Source organism: Lissotriton helveticus, chromosome 2_1 (assembly GCF_964261635.1).
Source record: "Lissotriton helveticus chromosome 2_1, aLisHel1.1, whole genome shotgun sequence".
Taxonomy (NCBI): Eukaryota; Metazoa; Chordata; class Amphibia; order Caudata; family Salamandridae; genus Lissotriton; species Lissotriton helveticus.
This window is the reverse complement of record NC_136059.1, coordinates 400,507,267-400,534,367: the sequence shown is the minus strand read 5'-3', so window position 1 is coordinate 400,534,367 and position 27,101 is coordinate 400,507,267. Positions and strand designations below refer to the sequence as shown.

General features: G+C 47.7%; 1 protein-coding gene across 1 annotated transcript in view; it reads left to right on the top strand.

The window, feature by feature from the left end:
• The window catches only part of PAIP1 (poly(A) binding protein interacting protein 1), a 545,177-nt gene that overhangs the window by 473,102 nt on the left and 44,974 nt on the right, over positions 1–27,101 (top strand). Inside the window, exon 10 of the mRNA XM_078675041.1 lies at positions 8,468–8,561. Coding sequence (XP_078531167.1) covers positions 8,468–8,561 — 94 coding nt within the window. The remainder of the gene's footprint in view (positions 1–8,467; positions 8,562–27,101) is intronic.

Below are 27,101 nucleotides of genomic sequence, written 5' to 3'. Positions count from 1 at the left end.
CACAGACTGACAGCATAACTGAACATCCTATTTGAAAAACAATAGACATAAATTGTGCCTGGAGAGTTGTAAAAAATAGCCAATCTAACATCAAGTGCTGTGAGGAAAATTATGAAAATCCATGAGACTTTCCAACCAACAATGCATCCGAAATTTGCAGTAGATTGTATGATGTGCCTTTTCAAGTTCATCTTAACTCTTATGCCCGTGCCTACATTTACTACTAAATTTCCCTTAAACCCTCCACCTCCCCTTGGTTGCTCAGTCCATGAAGAGGAAACTCAGTCTTAGGCCCATAAAAAGACCTACCTCAGCCCAAAGCAGAGCAACCTCTCTCTCCAGATCCACTGATAGTCTTGGAACGCTGTCTCGCCAGTGACCGTGTCATCTGCACGTTGCTGTTGGAACTATACCTGGAAAAGGTGCTTTTACCTTGACAAGAAAAATCGTATTCTCAGATGCCAAAAGGCAAGCATCTCAGAGTTCAGACAAGCAGCTTGTATGGCCATATACCCGACAGCCTCTCCTCTCTAATTCGTACCTCCAGCCCAAGTTATCTAATGGGAAACCTGGCCTACGAATGTCCAATAGAAATTGTAAACCAGCAACAGTTCACAGAAGAGCTGTGCTTGCATGCACCATGGAGAAAGGTGGATTCAACGTAGGAAACAATTGCCCAAAGTGACAACAGAAGAAAATGCTTCGAAACCGTTCCTGAAGAACGAAGGGATTGATGCACAAAATATTTTTGGGTTGTAAATTACATTTACAACAGGAACATTTGTATATATAAGTCTAAATAGCAACTATGGAAAAGCTAGTTAGTCTTTGTGGCCTAAGGCACAACAGTAAGTTGTTGGTCTCAAACCTGCAGAGAACCCTAGCTACTGGAGTTCTAGACCGTCTTAAAGATGCGAATGCTTCCCTTTACCGGCAACCCAAGCATCAATGTACACCTACTCACTTAAAACAATGCAGAAAAGTTAACTAACGATAAAATGCACGGGCTGCACAAAGGCTCAAGTATGTCCTTGTGAGCCTGGTGAGGACAGTCATGGAATTTTCTTCATATGCAGTATTGTCTCGTACCTTACTCGCCAAACCAATAAAAAAATTATGAGATACTCTGCAAAATGCTCCTAGCCAAGTTCTTCAAATTCGGAAGTACCTCCATCCAGAAAGCCATAATTCCAGAAAGATCAAGAGCTTGGAAAACCTGGTTCTTCAGTTAGGCATTCCCTTGGATTTTTATTGCATTATGTTGTTGTCTTTTTAATTGAGGTCTGTGCTACTATTTGAGAAGGCTGGAAGGCAGGTGCTATACATTAGTGTTGGCTGCTCCAGCCCTGTACAATAATTTGATGCAAACTATTTTAGAGTTGTTGGACCATAATATTTCATATCTACCTGGTGTGATTTTGTTCCTCAAATGCTGTTCTTCTTTTAGGGCATTTACACCTTTTGATAATGATATAAATAAGGAGCAATTTGGTTACTGTATGCGCTATATTTGTGCTGACCTGCATTAAAATATGCTAATGGAGGGGTACATGAATAACCCCTCATTCATGCGTGGCTCTCATGCATGGCAAAAATTCATGGCCTTCTCTATCGCTTGATTTGTATGCATTGTTGAAAAAGAACATTTGTGTGTCTCCTCCAATTCATGCTTCAACAAGTACTTATAGCTTGGCCAAAACAGCTTGAGAATAAACTGCAAATAAATGGACTGGCAAAAAAAAAAAAGTGCCTGGTTATGCCGAAGGAGTGTCCCCACGCTAAGCAGTATCAGGTTCAGGAAAGTCACGAGCGAGTAGGCTTCTAACTCTGTCTAAAGAGCCAGGTCTTCATATTTTTTTTAACTTGCCTCAGGCTGTTCAAGTCTTAGGTTAAGTGGCATTGAGTTCCATAGCTTGGCTGCACGTAGACCAAAGGTGCAGTCCCCCAGTCGTGCACAATGTGCTCTGGGAATCACTGCCAGTGCTACTTCTCTAGATCTAAGTGCTCTGGAAGGAGTGTTAGCCCTGATCAGGGGGAAAAGATAACTGGGACCCCTGCGATACATTGTCCTGTCCGTGAAACGCATAGCTTAAAATGAGATTCTGTGTTTAATTGGAAGCCAGTAAAGTTCAGCTAAACCGGAGCTAATGGAGGTCCATTTCGGTATTCTTAAAAGCATCCGGGCTGCTGCGTTTGTACTTTTTACAGCATTGCCAGTATGCCTCTGGAAGACCCGAAGTAGAGCACATTGCAGTAGTTGAGCCGCGACACCAACAGGGCCTGAGTTACTGTTTTTTCTGCTGTGGCCGGTATTAGCCTCAGAAACTTCCTTAACAGTCTCAACACACCAAAACATGTGCCCACTGTGGCCTGATCTGACATTCAAAAGATAGCTGTGCGTCAAAGAAGATGCCTAGATTTTTTAATTTGTGTTTTGGGATCAGAGTGGGTCCCAGATCCGCCGGCCACCATGCCAAGGATCAGATAGAGGGCTGTTTCCCAACCCCCAGCTCCTCTGTTTTATCCACATTGAACTTCAGGCAACCAGCATGCATCCATGTCGCTAGGTCAGCGAGACAAGATTTAAAATTTGCTGCGACCCTAGCATCATCATTAGCTAGTATGATAACAAGCAGAGTGTCATCAGCATATGATACCGTTTTCACTCTATGGCACTCAATAACATAGGCCAGTGGGCAAAGATGTAGGTTAAAAAAAGTAGGCTGATTCCTCAATGTAATGGGATATTGTAAGAGGTATATGGCTTTGGAGATAACTGGAACGAGCGCTTATAAAGGAAGTCTACAATCCTGTCAAAAGCTCTGCCCTGTGTCCACAGTCGATCAAGCAACACAGTGTGCAAGACTGTATCGAACGCAGCACTAAAATCCAGCATGATAAGAGTCCCAGTTTTCCCTTCATCTGCCACCCTACGTAGTGTCGATGATTCCAAGAGCAGGGCCAATTCCGTACTATACTGCGGCCTGAAACCCTATTGGGTCTCATAAAGGATATTCTTCTTTGTGATGAATTCTTGTCAATTGGGAGTTGATGTGCTTTTCAGCCCGGTTTGCTTGGAAAGGGAGTGAAGATATGGGGCTAAAGTTCTTTGGTTCTGAAGGTGTCGAGGGTTTTTTTATGGAGCCTCATCACCATTGCATGTTTCCACTCTGCCGGAAGTCGACTGGCTTCATTCGACAGATTAAACACAGAACATAATCTGGAAGCCAGTGCTGGTAGCCCCACATTCCAAATCACTGGAGGGACCGGGTCTAGTGGAGATTTTCTATTTTACCCAGCACTATCCTATCTAATGCTTCCTCTAACCATGTCGAGGCTTGCAGGTTGGCGGCCTGTGGGCAGTTTTCTAGGCATGGAGGACTATAGCTCAGGGCAGATTTAAGCGCCACCTGACTAATCTTATTCCAATTTCAAGTTTTGATGAGTTGGGCCTGTGTTGGTTTTAGTGGGGGAAGGGTATCCAGAATCGGAAAAGGGATAATAGTGATCGGACCAAGCAATAGGAATCGGGAACTCAACTTTCACTAACACAGGGTTTGCAAAATGGGGTCAAGCATGTGCCCCTGTTTGCGAGTAGGTTCCTGTACCAACTGAGGGAGCTGAAACGATTTTAAGTCCTCCATTAAGTCTACATTATTGTGTGAGGTAAGATCATCAAAGTGTAGGTTAAGGTCCCCTGAAATTAGAAAATTTGAATGTTGTAAAGCAAAAGCCGGAATCGTATCAAGTAGTGCCGAAGTGAACAAGGGCGCCGCCCCTGTCGGCCTTTAAATCAACAGGCCATTGAGAGAGCAACGGCCTGAGATAATAGGGGAGAAAAAGGCTGCTTCGGTCACACTGACCTGGACTTCTGAGAAATTGCAGCGTAGCTGTAGCTTGTATATCACCGCCAGCCTGCGTCTATCCACCTAGTATTTGCATAGCCCTCGGAATGGCATCTAATATATCTGGAGAGGACTGAGCATGGAGCCACGTTTCCACCACGAAAAGAGCAGGCATCTGTCTAGCCACAATCTGGTCTGCAATTATGGTTAGATATGTGCACCGTAGGACAAGTTACTTTCGGTAATGCCTCATCTGGTAGCGACCTAATCTAGCAGCAGATTCCTTACCTTTGAATTTTCCAGACGGATCCAGAATTGTTTTATTCCAGCAATACCCTTGCAGTAAAGTAGGTGGCGTCAGTCGGCTCCTGTGACGTCGCCCACTCTGTTGTGACGTCTACATCACCTAAATAGGCGCCACGTTGGCACGCTGACGTCAGTTACTTTCCATGACTTTTCATGCCAGAAGCCCAGAGCCTTGAAGTGCACTGACAGTGTTGTGTTTGAACAACTAGGGCCCTGAAAGGGTACGACCCGGACCCTAAAAACCTGTCCGCAGTGCGGGGAGGATTAAAGAATCTGCCACTAGTTCATGTCTCTACCAGTTAAGACATTACAGAAGGTAAGTAATTGTCCATCTGATAGAGACATCTAGCTGCAGATTCCTTACCTTTGATTAAATACCCAAGCAATATTATCCCCGCGGAGGGACTGCGGACAACTTTAGACCAGGAATTCCTGCTGGACAAAGCAGCCAAAAAGGCCATCCCTGCGGACTTGACTGTCCAGGCAGTAGTGCTTGGTAAACATGTGCGGGGATGCCCATGTTACTGCCTGACAAATGTCAAGGACTGGAATTCCATGTTGCAACGCCTTGGCAACCTCCTTAGCTCTGGTAGAATTAGCCCTCAAGCTTTCAGGAGGTTGATTTTTTGCTAGCCAATTTTGATGCAGATGATGACCCATCACAAGATAGTCCTCTGCTGCACCGCATGACCATTCTTTGATCCAGCGTACCCCACGATGAGTTGGGTGTCCACTCAGAACTCTTAAGTGTGGTCAAGGTAGAACGACAATACTCTTTTTGGGTCCAGACTTTGGAATCGGCAAGGTGACAGATCATCCTACATGTGATGCGGTTACCACTTTATGTAAGAAAGAGGCCTTAATGCAAAGCACCAACTTATATGGGAAGATGTTCAGGTAAGGAGGCTTGGATGACAGAGCCTGCATTTCGCTCACCCTCCTGGCAGATGTAATAGCGACTAAAAAAAAGTCTGTTTTGATAGTAAGCAGCTGGAGGGCAGCTGCAGAGGCTCAAATGGAGCACACATTAGAAAGGTAAGAATCAAATTAAGGTCCTAGTAAGGCATAATGAAAGGAGAAAGTGGGAAAATATGTTCACGTCCTTTGAAGAATCTATTTACAGTGGGAGATTTAAATTATGAGCGTCGGTCTTGTAGCTTCAGGAAGGCAGTAAGGCCAAAAAGTAGCCTTTGAGAGAGCCCAGTGCAGAGCCATGCTGGGTAAGGGTCAAAATAAATAGCAAAATGTCAGAAAGGGAAGCTAAAAGATTCAATAGACCTTTCTGTACAATATTTTACAAATTTGTGCCACCTGCAGGCGTACACAGTCTTGCTAGAGGGACTCCTGCCTGCCAAAAGAACATTTCCAACTTTGGGAGGAAGGTTGAATGCTATCAACTGCAGTTGCACAATTTCCACACTAGAAGACGTAGAGTTGACAGGTGCAAGAGGAGGACCCTTTCCTGCTGGTGCTGCGAAGATCTTCCTGAAGGGGCATCCGGATCGGAGGATCGATGCTCAGTTGTAGAAGTTTGGGATACCAGACTCTCCATGCCCAGTCTAGAGCCGCACGAATGACTTAGGCCCGGTCGCACCTGATCGTCTTGAGCACTCTGGACGAGAGTGATGTTGACAGACAAGCGTATAGAAGGCCTGATCTCCACCCAGAGCAAAACGTGTCTCTGATCATAAGCCGTCTTGGAAACTAATGGTACAAAAGGGGGTGGTGATGGACGGCGCATCTGAATCGATCCAACACTCACACCCAGTCAAAAGATCTGGGTTGAATCCATCACCGTTCTTAGCCCACTCTGCCACCCCAGTTCAGACATGGCTATATGCAAATCAGTCTGACCCTGTGCCTCATGGGAACAGTCCAGCCCGAACTGCCAAGTCATGTCTTCCCTGGACCGGAAACAAGCTTCCGAGGACCGGTTTCTGGCATTCCAGCCGTCTTCAGCCCGGCTTGCTTGAATCCAGTGGCAAAGTGAGCAAGAGACTCACGTCTGAGCATACCCTGCCACACTTATGGTGGCCAAAAGCGGTACAAAAGGGGGTGGTGATGGACGGAGCATCTGAATCCATCAAACACTCACACCCAGTCAAAAGATCTGGGTTGAATCCATCACCGTTTTTTAGCCCACTCTGCCACCCCAGTTCAGACATGGCTATGACAGACATGACCCTGTGCCTCATGGGAACAGTCCAGCCCGAACTGCCAAGCCATGTCTTTGCCTGGACCGGAAACAAGCTTCCGAGGACCGTTGTCTGGCATTCCAGCCGTCTTCAGCCTGGCTTGCTTGAATCCAGTGGCAAAGTGAGCAAGAGACTCACGTCTGAGCATACCCTGCCACACTTATGGTGGCCAAAAGCGGTACAAAAGGGGGTGGTGATGGACGGAGCATCTGAATCCATCAAACACTCACACCCAGTCAAAAGATCTGGGTTGAATCCATCACCGTTCTTTAGCCCACTCTGCCACCCCAGTTCAGACATGGCCATATGCAAATCAGTCTGACCCTGTGCTTCATGGGAACAGTCCAGCCCGAACTGCCAAGCCATGTCTTCCCTGGACCGGAAACAAGCTTCCGAGGACCGGTTTCTGGCATTCCAGCCGTCTTCAGCCCGGCTTGCTTGAATACGTCTGAGCATACCCTGCCACACTTATGGCGGCTGGAATGCCAGAAACCGGTCCTCGGAAGCTTGTTTCCGGTCCAGGGAAGACATGGCTTGGCAGTTCGGGCAGGATAGTAAGCACCTATACCCTGCACAGTCCAGGCCCTCACGCAGCAAGGGAACAGAGACAATTGCCCATGCAGCCCAGTGGCAGGCCGGGGGCTACCGCACTCAAGTCCCAGCACAGGCCCCGGCGTTGTGGAGGATGGCATCAAGAACCGTCTCTACGCCAGCGTCCCCGTCTCACCCGCCGCCTCACACCGCCCCAAAGCAGCAGGTAGCACCAGAGGGGGGGCACTCTGCCACGAGGCACTCCGGTCCGCTCTTACCTCGGGGCGCGTGGTTGTAAGTAGGCCTGTCGTCGCCGGAGCTCTTGCGGAAAGGCGGCGGTCCGCGGTATTGCTGCGGCAGTGCACAGGATGACGGCCCGGGAGAGGCGGCCGCCGCGCTTGCGTTCCCCGCCGTGGGTCGCAGAGCGCAGCTTGAGCTCCACCGCTACAGCTCCCCCACCGGGCCCACCTCATGCACCCAAAGCCTCGGGCTTGCGTGGAGCCAATGTAGCGACGCACATCGGCAGGAGTCCTCACCTGGCCTCCGTCACAGATCGGAACAGTACTGTTAATGGCCGGCTAAAACACCGGGAAAAGTTGCGGAGTAGGGTAGGCACTTCCCTCTCTCAGGTCACGTAGGTTTCGGTCGGCATCCAGTGACTAGACACCCAGGATGAAAGAAGGATGGTGGCTTGATCGGGAGAGCTCGCCTACAGCGCGGCCAATTCCCAGCTCAGCTAGCTCCGCCCCCAGGCTCTGCACGGCTTGACGCCAGAAGTTCTTTGACATGAGGAAAAAACCTACACACCAAAAAGGGGTCAACCATATGACGAAAAAAGCCTGTCAAAAGTGACAGAGGGTAGCTCTCTTCATGGATCTGTGCTGGCTGGCACGAAAAGAAGACAAAATAACGTCAGTGTGCTGAGTTGGTGCCTATATAGGTGACGCAAATGTCATAATGGTGTGGATGACGACTGTGATGTCACGCATAGCCGACCAATGCCACCTACTGGTGCTCAGGAGTATTGCTTGAAAGCCAATATTCCAGATCCAGTCTGATGCCTGGGAAATTCAAAGATAAGGTGGAATCTGCGACTAGATGTCTCTAGCAGATACTAAACTATATATGTAGGTATATATGTTGTGTGAAACATATTAATAAAAGGTATATATACATCATCTTGAGAGGAGGCGTACAAGCACTTTACCGCTGGTTAGCAGGAGTTAAGTGCACAGAGTTCTAAAGCCAGCAAAAATAGGAGTCCGCAAAATGGCAAAAAAATAAATAATCTGGGGTGATGGTCCGGCTCTTGTTATATTGTAGGAGCAGATTACTAGTTTCTTTATATTGCAAAGTTGATTTTGAGATTGGTGAAATACATTAACATTTACAGCTGAAGTCCTGGCTTTTCGAGTAGTCCCAGTAGGCCCTAGGTGTGCAAGACTCGCACCTACTCAGCGTCCGGACTGGAGGGGTGCTAGCACGCTATACATTTCTGCATGATGTATATTTTTGAACTATTTGAAGTTGTCTTTGTGCGGCATGTGGCAGAAACAAGTCTCATTTTTTTCTTTTGATTTATATTTCAAGACTATCAAGAGAAGTATCAGGAGCTGCTTGATAGAGAAGATTTATTTTCGGAATTTGAAGAAAATGGAACAGATTTATCAGCTGGTGGAGATCTGTAAGTTCACGGTTTGCGTTTATTTTTTATTTTTTGTGGGAAAACCTATTGTGCATGTTATTTTGTGAGGGTGTGAGGTGTTTTGGAGCCAATTCATAGGGCATGTTGCATGTAAGCTTTTGTGTTTACTTGCACTGTAAATAACTTGTGAATTATGTAATGGTTGAAACTGTGTTGCAAAAAGACTTACATTTATTTTTTAAATACATTATTTAGGGGGGGCGTGGCTAGCAGCCGAAGATGGCGGCAGCATAAAGGAAAGGCTCCGTGGTTGAGGCGGCCTCTCCAAAGATCCGACCTATCATCCGTTACATTTTTTCATCCCCGCAGGAGGGTACCTGAGCCCAGGACCAGGCGGTGCCAGAGGGTGTAAGCGGCATGACTATCCGACGCCTGAAAGCCGACTTCTGACCGAGCAACGGAGCGGCGTCCACGGCGTGAAAACGCCGGGGACTGCCTTGGTAGTCCGGCCCGACAGGAAGTGCAGCTGCCCCGGGGGACCCGCACCGGAAGTTCCCGCAGACCACCCGTCCAGCTGGAGAGCGCCGAGACTCGGGGTGAGTGCTGGCGGAACCGGACCCGGCTCACGAGCGAGTGCGCGGAGGGGAAGACAGGCTGGCGCTTCCTCGCTCCTCGGCGGCCGGATAGTACACGGCGGACCGCTGACAAGACTGCTGATACGGTGGTGTGCCGCCATTTTGTAGGGAGCGAGGGACAGTGCTACCGGGACCCGGCCTGAGTCCAGACTTCAGACGCCGCACCCAGACCCAAAAGTGGCGGACATTGAAACCACTGAATCACCGGCGGAATGTAAACTGGGCGAAAGCAAAACACACCGGCCCTACTTGCCTGGAGATAGATTCGGCGGACTGAGGCCACCACCCGTACTACGTTGTGGCCCCCGCCTGCGGCACTGACATCACAGGACACGTGGCATTCGGGGCCAAAGGGACCTCTTTACTGGATTGACTGGGGGCGGATCGACCCCACGAAGCAGCGGGCGGCTGCCCATACAGCGACTAGGGGCACGGAGGCGAGGGGCCTCGCACAATAAGGCTGCATCCAACTGGTAGGCCTAGTCAATCATATCCGGGACACTCCCTGAGCGATGCAAACGGTGGGGGAAGCATAATCCCATGCACAGAGCTGGGTCACGGACACTCTATCCCTGGTTTGGAAACTGACTGTTGGCAACTATCATAGGCACGAGGGTCGGGACACGTCCAGCATTCCTCATTCCGCAGTCCCGGCTGGGCATAACGGGGCAGCGGCACGGTCCTCTCATCGCAGGGGATCCAGGACAGATACTACGCCTCCTGCCCGGCCACTGACACAGGCTGCAACGTCGGCAAACAAAATAAATCGTAAAAGGGGCAGACGCGGTCCTCCGTCGCAGGAGTGCCCGGGGACCGCGGGAAACGCCAACATGGCGGGGAAAGGCTTGAAGAGTGGCACTACACAGACTCGAATAGACCGATATGCCTGCGACAGGCCCGCTGTGTCCCCGACGACCGGAAAGGAGATAGCTGGTAAATCCGTGGACGTACCGGGGAGCAAAAAGGCGACTCTGGATGATGTGATGCAGGCCCTGGCACATCTACAAACGACGGTGGGAACGATTTCGACCGACATTACATTGATTAGAGCCGATTTCCACAAAATGACGGAAAAGGTCAACGCCATGGAAGTGGTAACAAAATCACTAGTGGAGGATGTGTCTGAACTTCAATTGGCGGTGGAGAAGCTGGCAACAGACAATAAGGTCCTACGTGAGAAGCTCGACGATCAGGAAGGGCGCTACAGGCGGAATAACATCCGCATAATAGGTGTACCGGAGTCGGAAGGTGTGAGAGTCATGGACTTATACGTGGAGAACCTGATCACAAACGAACTGCGGCCGAAGGGACTGTCCACCTTCTTTTCGGTGGAGAGGGCGCACCGCGTGCCGGGAGGCCAGCCGAAACCGGGAGCGGCCCCACGGCCCATTGTAGCCCGACTGTTCAACTTCAGGGACAGAGATGTCACTCTGCAAGCTGCCCGGACATCCCCTCCTGTCAAAATCCAAAACTCCACGGTAGCATTCTTCCCTGATTATACGGCGGAGGTGGCACGCAGGCGACGGACGTTTTTCGAGGTGAAGAAAGAACTCAGAGCGAGAGAGATCCCGTATTCCATGCTCTTCCCGGCCAGGTTGCGAGTAGTTGCTGAAAATAAAACCTGGTTCTTCGATAACCCAGAATCTGCACGGGACTGGCTGGACTGCTGGAGAACGAACGCTCACCCTCGGCGACCCCGCCGGCAGCAGAAAGATCGTACAGCCGGACATCATCCGGAATCCCAGGCATCGGGAGGAGGTGGTTTGGACGAGGGCTCTCCCTTCAGAGAGGCTGCGGATGAAGAAGACAACGAAGAACAATGACTTCCAGGTTTACATTCTGTTGGACTTGCTGAGCTGCGCACCTGAGGCTCGCCATTGGACACTGGGCGAGGGGCCTCCGGGGAGAAGACTGAGGGGCTGCTGACCTCGGAGACTCCTTCACCCCGGCGCGCAAGTACACTGGTTGGGGTTTGGGTAGTGCACTCTGCTAAGTTGGGGAGGCGGGCAGGTTCAAGTCCGAACAGCAGGGGAGCAGGGAGGGGGATAGTTAGGGGTGAAGGGATGTTTCTTTATGAAGATTACTTTGTTCCAAAAGTTAATGGTTTGACTCAACACAACACGTTGCAACACGACATGAGCACTACACAGCGAGGCAGGACACTATACAGTACACGTAATGATACCTTTGTCGCTCCATATGTCTCTCCTCTGGTAGGGCGCACTGGCACATATATGAGACGGTGGGCCCACCCCAGGGAGAGTCTCCCACGAGGGGAACGGCGTGGCCCGAATCCGAAGACCCTGGGTTGGCCCAGCCACAAGCCGCTGCCATGGCCGGACTAGAGAAATTCATCCCGGTGGCCCCGCTGCAAATAATGTCATGGAACGTCAGAGGGCTGGGCGACAAGATTAAACGAGGCCTGGTTTTTCAGGGAATTAAGAGGGTGGGTCCCGCTCTGGTCCTTTTACAGGAAACACATCTGATAGGCACTACTACACGAGCTATGGATAGACGAGGCTACCACATGGTTGCGCATGCGGAGTTCACCCCGGGGTCGCGTGGCACGGGCATACTAATGCGAAAATCTTCACACTACATCATTGAATCCACCAAAGTAGATGATCAAAGCCGCTTCGCAGCGGTTTGTGGCCAATGGGAAGGCAGGTCATTATCCGTGGTCTCGGTATACATCCCACCAGCACTACATGCCGTGGCACTGCCAGACCTCGGCAAGTTCCTCCTAGAACTCCTGGAAGGGAATTTAATCATAGGGGGTGATTTTAACGCAGTACTACACAACACCCGTGACAGATTTCCCGGGCGCCCACATGCGGATGGTCCTAACAAACTCAGCGGGTTTCTGGAGGCACAGGGTTTGGTGGATGTGTGGCGCGCACTGCACCCGGAGCAACTACAATACACCTACTACTCAGCAGCACACAATAGTCTGTCCAGAATTGATTACTTCCTCACATTAGGGAACGGTCGCCTCACCGTTGACGACACACAAATAAAGCCGCGGGGTATCTCTGATCATTCGCCAATTACCTTAACGCTGTCCAGCCGTGCAATAACCCGTGGACGGCTTTACCCAATCTACCCGGGTTATCTCAAAGTCCCGTCCATTCGTTAGGACCTGCAGAAAACTACCCAACACTATTTCGAGGAAAATCAAACTTCGGTGGGATCGCCTTCAGTACTTTGGGAAGCGTATAAAGCTGTATTCCGGGGACAAGCGATAGCAGCGATCACACACTACAAGAAAACACAGGGGGAGGAAGCGTCAGAGCTGGAACTAAAACTCGACAAAGCCAACACCGCCCATATGGCGGATCCCTCCTGTGCTAATTTCCACTCCCTACAGTTAAGTCAACGCCTTCTTGCTGATCATATGAGACGCCTGACAATGGCGGACATTGCGGCCACCAAACACAGGGTGTATGATATTGGGGACAAAGCCAGTAAGCTCCTGGCTTGGCTAGATAGGAAGCAAGGAGGCAACAGGAACATAATACAAATCACAGACACACTCGGGAGGGTGCACACACGACCGGAGGACATAGTGAACGCACTGGCTGATCACTTCAGTGTGGTGTACACACCGACAGTGGCTGTGACGGAGGAAGAGGCCCGAGCCACCCTGGGGCATGTGGCATTGCCAACGTTGACGGAGGAGGCGATACGGGAACTTGATTCCGACATACCAACTGACGAAATTCAATTGGCTATTAATGCAATCCATCCGGGCAAGGCTCTGGGCCCTAACGGGGTGCCCATCGAATGGTTCAAAACAATGTCTGACTCTCTAAGTACACCCCTTTTACAGATGTATGTGGATAGTAGAGAGAACGGCACGCTGCCTCCGGACCAACGGATGGCGACTATCGTGGCCATTCCGAAACCGGGCAAACCGCCTAATGAGTGCACGTCCTATAGACCTATTTCGTTATTAAACCCTGAAGCAAAAATTCTGGCGAAACTATTGGCGAACAGACTCATGCCCCACTTAGGTCAATTGATCCACCCAGACCAGTCTGGCTTTATGCCACATAGAAGTACGACCTTGAACCTTCGTAGAATACGAGGGGTCCTGGCGAGAACCCCACTGTTGACGGAACCGGCAGCGATACTATCGTTGGATGCCAAAATGGCATTCGACATGGTGGAGTGGAGCTACCTCTTCGCGGTCCTCACCTCCATGGGGTTTGGGCCCAACTTTATCGCGTGGGTCCGACTACTGTACAAAGATCCAGTAGCACGAGTGGTGGCAAATGGACACGTATCACGCGATATACAATTGGCGCGGGGAACCAGGCAGGGATGCCCACTCTCGCCCATCCTTTTCGCACTAGTTTTGGAACCTCTTGCGATCACTATTCGGAATACGCCACTACTGAGGGGGATCAGGTGGGATCTTAGCTGGGAAGACAGAGTGTCATTGTACGCTGATGATATGTTGATCTATCTCACAGATCTGGAAAGCAGCATCCCAAACCTCCTATCCATCTGCACCTCACATGGGCGGGTGTCAGGGTACACTATTAATTAGTCGAAATCAACAATTTATGAACTTAAGGGACTCGTGCACACTGGAAGTGGCAACCACATCCTTCAAATACCTGGGAATATATGTCATCGAGATGCGGCAGAATTCTCTAGTCGTAATCTACAACCCCCTCTCCTCAGACTGCGTAATGATGTACAACACTGGCAAAGACTTCCACTGACGCTGCTAGGCAGAGCAGCATTGTTCAAAATGATGGCACTGCCGGGTTTTCTGTATGTGCTCGAAAATGCGCCAACATTAATACCTCCCAGTTACTTTCAGAAGGTGACTGCACTGATATCGGGCCTACTGTGGGGGAATCGGCCGGCGAGAATTGCTCACACGAAACTCAACAGGAGCTGGTACGACGGTGGTATTGCATTACCCAATATGCAGTTGTACTACTGGGCGGCACAGCTCAAGATTCTCAATAAATGGATCCACGCCCCACAGGACGACCCGGCGTTTCAGGCGGACCGGGCCCAACTGAGTACTAACAGCATGTTGGCGCCTCTGTATCACAAGGGTATTGCTGCAAAGCTGATAGGGCCCACCAAACACACAGTGCAGTTATGGTATAAGGCGCAATCGAAACTACATTGGGATGGGATCATCACGAAACTCACCCCGCTGTGGGACACTAAGGCTTTAGGCCATTTGAGACGTACTAAGGGCTTCACGCAGTGGGACACCATTGGGATATCAACTGTGGGTGACATGTGGTCCAGGGAGGGAGTGGTCCCGTTCATTTCCCTTCAACAACAATATGAATTAGGCAACACAGAACAGTTCAGATACATACAAATCAGACATGCCCTTCTGGCAGCGATCCCACCGGGCACCACACCTCCGGAGTCCTCCCCGATGGAAGACCGTCTGCTTACGGACTATATACGGGAGGGTGTGACGTCCCTAACGTACGGTAAACTGCTCAATAATCTACCAGAGCCACTGGGAAAACTAAAAGATAAATGGGTGGAAGACCTTGGGGATTTTGACGAACCTGAATGGAACGCAGCCATTGCGTCCCCACGTGAAGGCGGCATATCAGCTAGGTTCCGCCTGGTACAACTGAAAGTCCTACATAGGATTTATTACACTAGAGTGGCTTTACATAACTTGCAGAGGGCGGATAATCCTTATTGTCTGAGGGGGTGCGGTGGGGAGGGCACTTTCCTCCATACACTCTGGAGCTGCACATGCCTCGTAGGATATTGGCAACGGGTGCTCCGTACCATCGCACAGACACTAAATACCACTGTAGCACAGGACCCAAGGGTATGCTTGTTAAATGTCTGGGGGCCTACTGACTTGACACACTATGGTAAGCTGTGGGTCACGATAGGTTGCATGGTGGCCAAACGGGACATTGCGCAGAAATGGGGGACGGCGGAGCTCCCCACGCTGGCGCAATGGATCAGAAACATGGACACGCTCATGATAACAGAGAGGGCAGTATACAAGATGAGACAATCCGCGCAAGTGGAATGGAGTTTGGCTACAATGGAACTCCTACAGAGGGGACATATGCGAACCATTGCCAGAGGATGATAGCGATAGTTCTGACGATGAGATAGACAATGTCTAATTGTTGGGGAGTGTGGAATGTTGTGCAGGAGGGCATTACACAGTATGCGACATAGTGAGTACAACTGAGGGGGGGTGTACGCACCGGGGGGTAGTCTTGAGTGCAGCCCACAGAGGCGACACCCAACGGCGATAAGCTGATACAGAGATCCACGAGTACTATTGTGTCGGTCAATGTTGAGTCATGTTTTTAGTTCTTTGTTTTATTGTTTACATAAAATATAAAATGCAAGCGGCTGTATTGTCCGTAGAATAGTGGTTTTTGGAAGTCCGACATGCCTAATGTTCCGTAGGAGGCTCACAGCCAGAGTAAACCGGCGCCATTGCTTATTTATCGTACGTACGATGCTCTTTCAGCCGGCCTCAGGGTTGTAGGCGCCTGAATGTAATGTACTTGGATATTGTCAATAAAGTCTTGCTTTTCAAAAAAAAAAAATACATTATTTAGAAAAGTCTACTTTTTGCTGTGTTAAAAACATCTTTAAAAAAAGAAAACCTGAAGAGTGTTTTCCTTAGAAATGAATGTTGCTTCAGAAGACTTTAAATCCTACAAAACCTTTTACCATATTACCTCCAAGTACACTGGTATCTTTGTTATCATACATTATTGCACTTAGACATTCTCAGCTTCATTTGATTTTGTAACAATTAGGATTGTATGTTTTTTTCTGGAAAGCCATACACACACACACACCCCCACTGCTACGTGTGGGATGTGGCCATTTGTTGGTAACAAGTACATCATCCCATGATCCCGTTCTGTATATCTAAAATGGAAGGGCCTAAATTCACTAGCGCATTAGTGAAACCCACCAGACAATGGTCCAAATTGGACACCACATGCTGGAAAACCGCTAACCCCCAGGTTAGATGGCGTTGTTGGCCATCGCCTATTCAAACTTCCAAGTGTGGGTTAATTCGACACTAGAGATGCTTATCTCTAAGAAGGTCAGCAGAACGCCCTGGGCAAGAACCAGGGTCAAATGGTTGTCGCCTGAGATAAGAAAGCTCAAGAAAGAATGTAAGAGACTTGAAAGAAGCAGGAGATACCAGTATGATGAGGAATGCAAGGAAGCCTATAAGAAAGCATTGAAAAAGTATCAGTACACTATCCGTAGAGCCAGGCTTAAAGACCTTGCTGACAGGATCAGTCAATCTTCAAGCCCTTCCAAAGAAATATGTGCAATTGTCAACGAGTTTATAAAACCAAATATTGCAGGGGCTGGCCCTCATTTCTCTAAGGAACATTGTAAGCAGTTGGCAGTTTTTAGGAAAGGTCAAATTCATTTATGATTCTCTGTCAGGGACAGCAAATCCCTGCAATAAATCAGAAAACAATGCCACAGTAGAAAGGCCTGTGGTGGACATCCTTAGAGCAGCAAATACCATTAAGTCGGGTATACCTTTAGACCTGGCTCCCATTGACATTTTATTGTAAGGAGGGGAGGCTGTTTCTTCTGCCGTAATGGTCATCTACAATTTCTCCCTGGAGAGCGGTTATGTTCCAGACGCGTGAAAACATGCATTCATTCGCCCATTGTTGCAGAAAATTTCCTGGACCCTGATGAGGCAGAACATAACAGACCCATTTCTCTACTTCCTGGGGTCAACAAGACTGTAGAAAATTTGATTGATGGTGTTCTCTCTGACTTTTTGGATTACAATAACCTACTGCACCAGTCGCAGGTTGGTTTCCACACTGGTTGCAGTACGGAGACAGCCTTATTATTGAACACTGAGTTCATTAGGACACTGGACCTGGGCGGGACAGCTATGCTCATTCTTTTGGACTTGAGTGCAGCTTTTGACAAGCTTTTCCACTCCATTCTAGGCTAGAGGGTAGGAAAAATCAGTTATAGGGGCAGCGTTAAAGTGAATAACTACCTGCCTAAAACAGATGGCCAGCGGGATGGCTACACGCTGTCTCAAGTTAAACAGAGATAAAACAGTGGTTATGATGACTGGGAACAATCTGTCACTCTGAGATCAATTCCTCTGGCCTGTGCTTTGGCAGCATGCCTCCCTTTCGAACGTGAAGTAAAGAGCCTTGGAGTCCTTTTCCCAGGCAAAGAAGGTTACAGGCACCTGCTTTGGCCTCCTAAGGTCTCTTCTGAAGACACTCAAATAGCACCCTATGGATTGTCATAGAACGGTGGTTCAAGGCCTGTTACTCTCCCGTCGGGACAATGACAATTCACTCTACCTCTCTACCTAGGTAGCCCCTCTAATGCCATCAGAAAGCTGCAGGTTACTCAGATTGTTGCAGCCAGAACTTTGCTCGGCCTGCCCAAAACGCAATCTGCTCGCTCAGCTCTTACTCGGGTTCATTGGTTGCCTATAAATAAAAGAACAGAATTTAAAGCCTTGTGTATTGACCATAGGATAAAGCATTCTTCGGGCCCATATATACTACAACATCTCATCATTCAATACAGTGCCCCCAGAGAACTGAGATCGAATGTTCTCTTACTTCTGGGCGTTCCCAGAATCGGGAGAGCAAGAGTCGGGGGTCGTTCATGTTATGTTAGTATGTGTCTTGTATAGTGCTCAGCTACTCCGAAGAGTGTCCCGGCGCTTTAGACCCCAAAGAGGACACGGAAGTGGGAGGAGATGGCAAACCTACTGTACAAAAAGCCAGGTCTTAAGGTCTTTCCTGAAAGCTAAGAGATTGACGTTCTTCCTCAAGGACAGAGGCAAAGCATTCCACCGCTGTGGCGCCAAACGTTGGAAGGAACGACCTCCGATGCGCACTCGTTTTATTGCCGTAACGGAAGCCAAGACCAATGAAGATGACCTGAGTGACCGAGAAGGCAAATAAAAGTTCAGTCTTTTCCTAATATATTTGGTGCCTGTGCCATGAAGAGCTTTGAATGCTAGAGTGGGTGCTTTGAAAGTAATACGTTTCCGAACAGGAAGCCAGTGGAGGGCCTTTAGGAGGTCTCTCGCACTGGATCTCCGATGAAGACCGAAAATTGCTCTCGCGGCAGAATTCGGCACAGTTTGCAGTCATGATAGCAGGAATTCTGGAAGGCCAAGATATAACACATTGGCATAATCCAGGCGTGAGCCTATCAGTGCTTGGACAGTAGTTCTTCTATGGGCATAATATAGTAATGGCATGAACTTTCTAAGCATTTTAAGGAGACCAAAGCACTGACCAACGAGGCCGAGGATCTGAGGCTTTAACGTGAGACCACTGTCTACTTTCACCCCAAAGTTTTTGGCCACGGAGGTGGCGGCTAGAGGTGGAAACATGGCCTCTGGCCACCAGGACTTCCTGCCCGCATCGGGAGGGCAGCCGAAGAAAAGCACCTCTGACTTATCAGAATTGCCCTTGAGGTTATTGAGTTGAAACCACTCGAAGACAGCCCAGAGACAACCCCTGATACTTTCGCCGTTAAACTCCGAGTTCTTATCACAGGAGCAGAGGAGCTGGGTATCATCGGCGTCCGAAACAATCCGGGCACCGTGGGACTCGGCCAGCGCCGCCAGAGGGGCCATATAGACGTTAAAAAGAGTAGGGCTCAAAATTGAGCCCTGGGGAACTCCTACCTCCAATGGCGGCACTACAGCTGAGTAAGGGGGGGCCCAGACCGTTTGTTGGCGATCAGCTAGAAAGGACTCAAACCAGCTGAACATCGTCTCCCTCAGGCCAATCTCACGGAGTCTTAAAAGGAGACGGCTGTGAGGTACGGTGTCGAAAGCCGCCGAGAGATCCAACATCACTTTTCCCCGAGAGTCCTAAACCTCCTTCATTACCTCAGTTACTTCCAGCAATGCAGTTTCCGTGCTCAAATTTGCCCGGAAGCCCGACTGGGTGTAATGCAAGATGTCATTAGTCTCCAAAAAATTGGATAGAGAAGAATGAACGTGCTTCTCTGCAATCTTGGCAAAAGCAGGGAGAAGAGAGATAGGTCTATAGTTGGCGTAAATCATAGGATCAAGGTTAGGCTTTTTCAACAGAGGGAGAATAAGGGCCTGCTTCCATACCTGCGGGACCACTCCGGTGCTAAAAGAACGATTAAGCACTGGGTTGATTAAGGGATTGATCACGTGCGCTGTTTTGGCGAGATATTTAGCCGGGCAGGGATCTAAAGGGGAGCCTGACTTCAACTTAATAAGAAGATCCAGCGAAGCCGTGTGGGAAAGGGAGGGAAAACTTGACAGAACCGGACCTTCAGCAGCCAAAGAGGGTGAGAGGGGAGTGAGACCGGAAACTACAACATCACCGGGAGGTGAAAAGGATGCCTGGATATTTTTAATTTTACTGGCAAAGAAATCGGCTAATTGAGAGACCCATTCATCTACCCGGTCGCTAAACTCTGGAACTCCCTTCCTATATGTCTTAGATCAGACAAAAATTTACTGAGCTTTAGGAAACAGTTTAAAATGCATCGTTTTATTATTTAAGTAGTCTTACCTGGTCCAAAGGGATAAGCCTGGGCAATACTGCTGGAGATGGGTGCCCCAGCCTACTTGTGCCACCTATTTAAACGTATGCACCAAGGTACATACTCAAGGGTGAGATATCGGAGGAGTGGAGAGTTGTCAGCTACGTTCCCGGTGGAAAAGGAAGTGAGGCAGGGGTGCATCTTGGCCCCCACGCTCTTCTCCCTTTTCCTCAACGGGTTGATAGACCACCTATTGGGAGCAGAAGACCTGGATTCCCCAAGTTTAGCGGGGCGCAAGATACCTGCCCTAATGTTCGCTGATGACACCCTTCTACTGTCAAAATCTTCTATCGGCATACAGCGCACATTAGAGGCATTCTGCTCCTTCTGCAGACTGAGGAACTTGGAGATCAACCTCTCTAAAACCAAGTTCATGGTTTATAACACCAAACTGGCCAATTGCCCTCACCCCCACTTGGACAGAACGGTGCTGGATCGAGTGTCCACCTTCTACTATCTGGGGGTCACAATTAATGACAGAATGGGCTTGGGGTCTCGTATGGTTAAGGCTAACCTGAAGCTGGCTCAATCATCTGGTGGGATTTTAAAGGTTTTTAATGACACCTCGCTTAAACTGCTGGGTCCGCCTGTGGAAATCTATAAAGTTCAGGCGAGAGGAGGAGCGCTTTATGGTGCAGACTAATGGGGTTGCGTTAGTGCTGCCCCCTGTCTCTAACTGAGAATAGCTTTCTTAGGCGTCTTCTGAGTCTCCCCATGAGTACCCCCCTGATCCCCCTTCGGCTGGACCTAGGTTTGGTACCCATCCAGGAGATTGTATCAAATCGTCCCCTCCTGTATTGGAGACGCCTTTGGTCGACCCCCGAGCTCTAAGTTATAGGGAGGATTTGGGGGATCTTTTGTCTAGGGGGAGCGTGGGGATAATCCCTTGGTTAAACCACATCAAGCAATTTTGCCATGCCCTAGGAAGGGGGGACTTGTGGTCATCCCCATAGGAGACCTGTGCCCTGTATTCTAAGAAATCATTAAGTGTGGCACTTAAGCGCTACCGAATGGAACTTATAACAACAAATTCTTCCATGGGTAGGCTGACAAACACTTTTTTGGATATCAAGGCCCATCCCCATTTTGAGAAATGTGTGGATGATATCCAACCTCCCCTGGCTAAGAAATTATACATTCAGTTTAGACATGGTTCACTGCCTCTTAGGGGCGTAACACTTAAGTGGTCAAACGCCCTACACACCGCGAGTTCCTGCCCTGGGTGTGCGAGTAGCAGAGAGACAGATCTGCACGTTCTGCTCTTCTGCCCCTTTTACTCTAAGGTAAGAGCTAAATGGATCATTCAACTTTGTAAGTCCAGGGGACTTAAGAACTACAGGGAGGTATTTAGAATCCTTAAATATGACACCACGCCCCTGATAGTCTTTGCAACTGCAAGATTCCTTTTGTCCATGTGGTACTCAAGGTGCGCAAAACTAAAAGCTGAAAGCCCACAAACTACCAATATTGGAGAAGCCTAATCATTCTAACGAACATGGTTCGCGATACATACCTTGGCTAGGGAGTGCCACTACACTTTAACGCATCTAAAAATTCTTCATGATGCATTTTTTAACTATTTTATGAACTTACTGTGCTCTACTATTGTAATGTATGATCTTCTAAAAATCCTCCTTTATAGCTGTATTTGTGTACTTTTTTTCTGTAATTATGTATTTGTCTTTTTATGGTTTTTTACCGATAATAAAAGCTTTTTGACTGACTGACTGACTATTTAAGTAGTGCAATGCCCTCATTTGTCCTCCCTTGTTCTCAGTGCCAGGAAGCCCATTGTGGGTAGCTGTTCAGTCTATAAGAACTTTTTAATAATAATAATTAATAATCATGCTTAAACTATACATTTTATAGCTTTGTATTTTTTTACCAGAATCTTAGTGCACCAGTCTTTATTGACCTAGTACAGCGTCTTTTATTTAGCAAGTAACCCACTAGTGGTGTAAACTTGCAGTGCTGTGTGTACTTACAGCATTAGTTATCAATACAGTACTTTTGGTGCAATGAATGGTTGTTTGTAGCATGGGGTGGTCCACTCCAGGCATGATGTGTAATTCTCTCACGTACAGTAGGTAGCAGGGGGATTATACCCAAAACAGTTTGTTATTGCATACAGCGAGCAAGATTGACATTCTGTCCAGAAGTTCAAACACGTGGTTTTCGTGTTGATTTCTCTTATCTGGAGGCCTCCCAACAGACAATTTATCACAAAGTGAGTGCATTGGTTTATAGCAATTGTCCAGCTGCTTCTCTGTCTCCTTCAGATCTCTCATCACAACCTGCAATGGTCAAATCTAGGAACAATGGGCATTGTCAAGAAGAGGCACTTCAAAATATAAAGAAGAACGAATGTCATTCCTGGCATTCATGGGAAAGGATGTCAGTGGGGGTCTCGTTACAGTTCCCTAACCGCAAGAGATGAGACTTCATTATCATCTGATATGAGCACCTCTTTGGCCAGAACTCTAGACTCACCTGCTTATAGGGTGTCTAAATAAATAAATGTGGTATTTGTAAAGCACAGACTAATCACCCCTAAGGGTTTCAAGGCGCTGGGTGCTGTCAGGGTGATTAAGTGAGCCCATAGTCACGTGATGCTGAGCTGAGCTGCCACCGGAGCCAGGAATCGAACAGCAAGTTCTGTGCTCCAGAGTCAGTCGCTCTGGCTGCTGCGCCACACCTCTTCGTCTCCCATGTATGGTGTTCTGAGCTTTTATGGAGACACCAATGGATCTGTGAAGAGAGTTAATATAGAAGCATTGCTCCCTGGTATGATACCTCAAGTGTATTCAATACTCTTCTTCCTAGAGCTCAAGCAATACCTCTAGTGGCCTCAGTTCCAGGGTTGTTGAAACCCACATTGCATGCGTTCTTGGCTGGGTCCTCTGTAAAACCAGTCGAAGGCCAACATGGAAAGACTTGCAGGTCTCCAGATATTGTGCTGTTTCTTCTGCGTGGCAAGCCTCCCTACTGGTAGTGTAAGAAGCCAAGAGATGCTACAATGTTTTCAGTTAATTTTCCGCTACTCCACCTGTAAACAAAAGTAAACAATAAATGCAGTTGGTGCAAAGATGTACACTACTTCACGTTTGGTCTGTAGAGGTGCAGAGTCTACTGCTCTTTTTGAAAGGTAGTTATGTACCTAGTCAGATTGTTTTGTTGAGCTATTACCCACAGATAATAGACAATCGTTTGAAACCATCTTAATAGAAGGAATGGCATCCGATCATACTAGCAGAGCAGTTAGAAATTCAGCTGATTTGCTGTACACTATCTGCCAGTTTTTCCAAGATGCCTTCCTATTGGCTGAGGCTTACTCTTCAAGCTCAGCAGACAATTCTACCTATTTATATATTTATATAGCGCACTACTACCCTAGGGCGTCTAGGCGATTGGCAACTAAACACACAAACGCACCGAAAGTTTGGCTGAGGGCTCTAGTACTGGGAGTGAGGTTATAAAGTATATAGCCAAGTCTTAAGGACTTTTCTGAAGGAGAGCAGGTCGGGTGAGTTTTTTAGATTTATTGGTAACTTGTTCCACCATCTAGTTGTGATGCTCATGAAGCTTTTTCCAACCCATCTCTGGAGTCGCTACTTCAGAGAGGCCGACTGAAGGGTACGTGTTGTGATATACCATTGGAAACGATCTGTCAAGTAGACGGGGCCTAGATTATGTAGTGCCTTCAAGGCGATGCAGAGTGCCCTAAACTTAATACGCTTTTCCATGGGTAACTAATGAAGGTTATTGAGGGTATGTGTGGCAGATGAATATTTGGTTAAGTCAAGGAGAGACCGTGCCGCAGAGTTTTGGAGTACTTGCAGTTTCGGCAATACTGCTTTGTTTACCCCAACCAGAAACCGATTACAGTAATCGAGCTTAGACAGGACCAGAGCTGCCACCGATGTTTTCTGTAATTCTGCTGATATAAACTGAAAGATTTTCCTCAAATTTTTCAGAGTAAAATAGGTAGATGAGGTGAGCATCTTTATATGATGAGAGAAAGATAGTGATGTCAATAATGACCCCAAGAATTTTGGCCTTGGTGGCTGGAGTGGGAAGAGTCTGCAGCCATGCCGGCCACCATTCGGTGGACCAGAAGGATGTATCTGAACCAAAAAGTAGGACTTCAGTTTTGTTTTAATTTAAGGCAGTTCTCTGCCATGCAGCTGCTCACATGTCTCATACGCTCATTAAAGTTGTGGGCCTTGTCGTCATTTTTGCTCGAGACAGAGACAAAGATCTGCGTATCATCAGCGTATGATACCAGCTCAAAGCTGCGGGCTTTAATCAATCGGGCCAGAGGTGTGTCATATACATTAAATAGGGTAGGGCTCAGGGATGAGCTCTGTGGCACCCTGCATGGGAGCCTAAAGCACAGTGACTTAAGACCCTTCACTTTAACAAATTGTTCTCAATTTGACAGGAATGACCTGAGGAGTGTGAGGGCTGTGCCTGCTATCCCTATTGACTGAATGCAATTTATTAGGATGCTCTGTTCCACCGTATCGAAGGCAGCTGACAAATCCAGCAATATCAAAGCTGCTGAGCCACGTTTATCAACCGTGCATCTGATTTATTCTGTTGCTGTGATCAAGGCCACTTCAGTACTGTGCTTGCTCCTGAAGCCATACTGGTTTGAGTCCAAAATGTGATTGTTGTCATTAAACTGGCTAATTCTTGATTCATATGTTTCTCAAGGACTTTTGCTGGGAGAGGCAGACGAGAGATAAGGCGATAATTTCTCGGGTCTGTTTCGCCCAAGTTTGACTTCTTTAATAGTGGTAAGATAGATGTTTTTTTCCACATCTTAGGAAATATCCCTGTTTTAATGCCAGTGTTGAGTACCTCCCTGAGTGGATGGGCACCTATCTCCCCTACCGTATGGATTACCTTGGGGAGGGCAAGGATCCAACGATGAACCAGATTTAGTGAATTTTCGTGATTTGTTCATGGGATACAGTTGTAAAATCTAAGAGTTGAGGCGGGTCAGGATCGAGGTGTGAGTTGGAAACTGTTGGAATTGTGCTTTCAGCATCAGACATTGAGACCTATGTACTCTGGTTGTTTGTAGAGCGTGAGGCAAAAGTATCATAGATGGTAGAAACTTTGTTGCCAAAAGAGGATGCTAAACTGTTTCAAAAGGCTTTATCTATTTTATTATGTTGAGTCTCCAGTGAATGGCTAAGTTTCTGAACCATCCCAAATAGTTCTTTGAAATTATTCTTCGCACCTTCTATTTTCTCTGAAAAATAAATGATTTTAGTTTTATGGATCAGTTCTTTATATTGTGCCAATTTTATCTTGTGTTTCTTTCTCCCTGGGAAAATATTGCTGTCACCAGCACCTTTCTTGTCTGCAACAGTGCCTCTTCAAAAGCCTTCGTTCCTCTGAGAACCAGGGTTCAGTGGGTGCTGTCCAATTGTGATATTCTAGTGAAGCTGCCTCTTGGTCTTGAGAGAGACAGGGTTTGTTCTGACCCAAGTGAGTGATGAAATTTGTTCTATACACGCGATGCCACAAATTTCTTTTTTGACTTCTGACTGGACAGTGCTTAGTGCCCGTTGAAGAAGACAGAGTTGGAGTTCGCAACACTGCTATGTGGTCAGACCAGTGGAGATGCAAGTTATTATATTTCAGAAAAGGACTGTCTGTAAAGACGGCATCCAAGAGGTGATCTGCTCTAGGCCTGCACTTGTCACCAAGTCCATGAGGGCAGAGGAATCTTTATCTGAGAGGTTATCCAGGTGAAAGTTAAAATCCCCTAGGATAGTGTAATCTTTTGAGTTAACTTTGTGTTCAAGTAGCTGACCCGTGGTTTGAATAAAATTGGTTCTGGATCCTGGTGGGCGGTACACTAGTAGCCCCTTAAACGAGTACACAGGATTGATGGCTAACTTGAAAGAGAGCACCTCACATTCTGAATCTGTAGGAATACCTTTGAATGGTGCTTTCAGGTGATCTCGATAGATAATGGCCAGCCCCCCGCCTTTTTTCCCCCAATTGGTCTTCCCTGGCTATTAAAAACCCAGATGGGACGGATATCACTAAGTCTGGCCTGAGGTCTCATCGGCCCAGGTTTCCACAACGAAAATCAGGTTGAGGCTGTGTGAATCTACGAAGCTCGCAAATTCGTATTTGTGTTTAATTAGTGAGCTTGCATTTAACAACTCACAAGCCATCCCTTGTGTAGGACTTTTACTCCTGGGACCAGATAGGTCCTTCCTTGTTTCTGGGGTCATCATTTTAATGCAGCTTGCTTTTTAGTCTATGAGCTTCAGTTTACAGCTAGGACATGCCTGTGTCCTGATGTCATTACTGTCGCTTAAAATTGAACCAGGGCAGTTTGGAATTGCAGCAGATGCCTCCAAAAGCTTACTTCTTTATATGTTATCATGACCACCAAGATGAATCCTGAAGCCAGCAGTGTCTGGCGCTGAGCGTGGTCTGAGCGTAGACAGGCTTGCCTTAGGCGCACCTGCTGCGCACTTACCATAATATTCAAAGCCAATTCCTAGTTAATATAACCTCTGTATTTGTTTTATTATACAGTTTAATGTTCTTCAAAAGGTGCAGAAACTGTAGGAGCTATCTAATCTACTTTTATTTTGTACTGGTTTACCAATAATCAATGTAGAGATTCAATTCTGTAAAGAAGCTGCGTGATTTGCTACTATACATACCATCGACGCCAAATAATGCAGCTTGGGCAAGCAAACGATGTACCGGATATCTTTGGTTGACAACAGGAGGATGACGAAGAAGCTTTGGCAGCACAAGAGGAATCTCTAACTAGCCAATATTTCAGATTCCCAATCTGATCAAGACTCTTCCAGCATTAAGCCGTTACAGAAGCGTTAGACAGTAAGTTCTCAAACCCCTGATCCAAAGCATCGGCTCCGACCATAAGAACTATTCACAGGCCACCACTGCAAAAAAGCCATGGTGTGCACAAAAAACCTGACTCGGAAGCCCTGCTCTACAACTTGGCTCCGAAAGTTCAGCCTGCGGCAGGGGCCTTCACCTCTTAGACCTCTGGGTCTACAACTCTTCGATCATTGGTCTCAGCACCGAAACAAAAGCATACAATTTTGGATCTGACCACAGCTCCAACTAAGTCGAAGCTTCCTTCACTGAAATCCTGAGTTTTCCGACCAATCCTTAATCTAATGCAGGAATGGTTCACCTGAAGAAAAAAAACTGCTCTACATTCATCCTGGATCTAAGAAAATAGTGCTGCAACCAGTAAACACTCATTCTAAAAACAATTATCTTTCCAAGAGGCTTTGGATGTTCCTCTACAGCCTCCAATGAAGAAGGAGGCTGCCACTAGCTCATTACA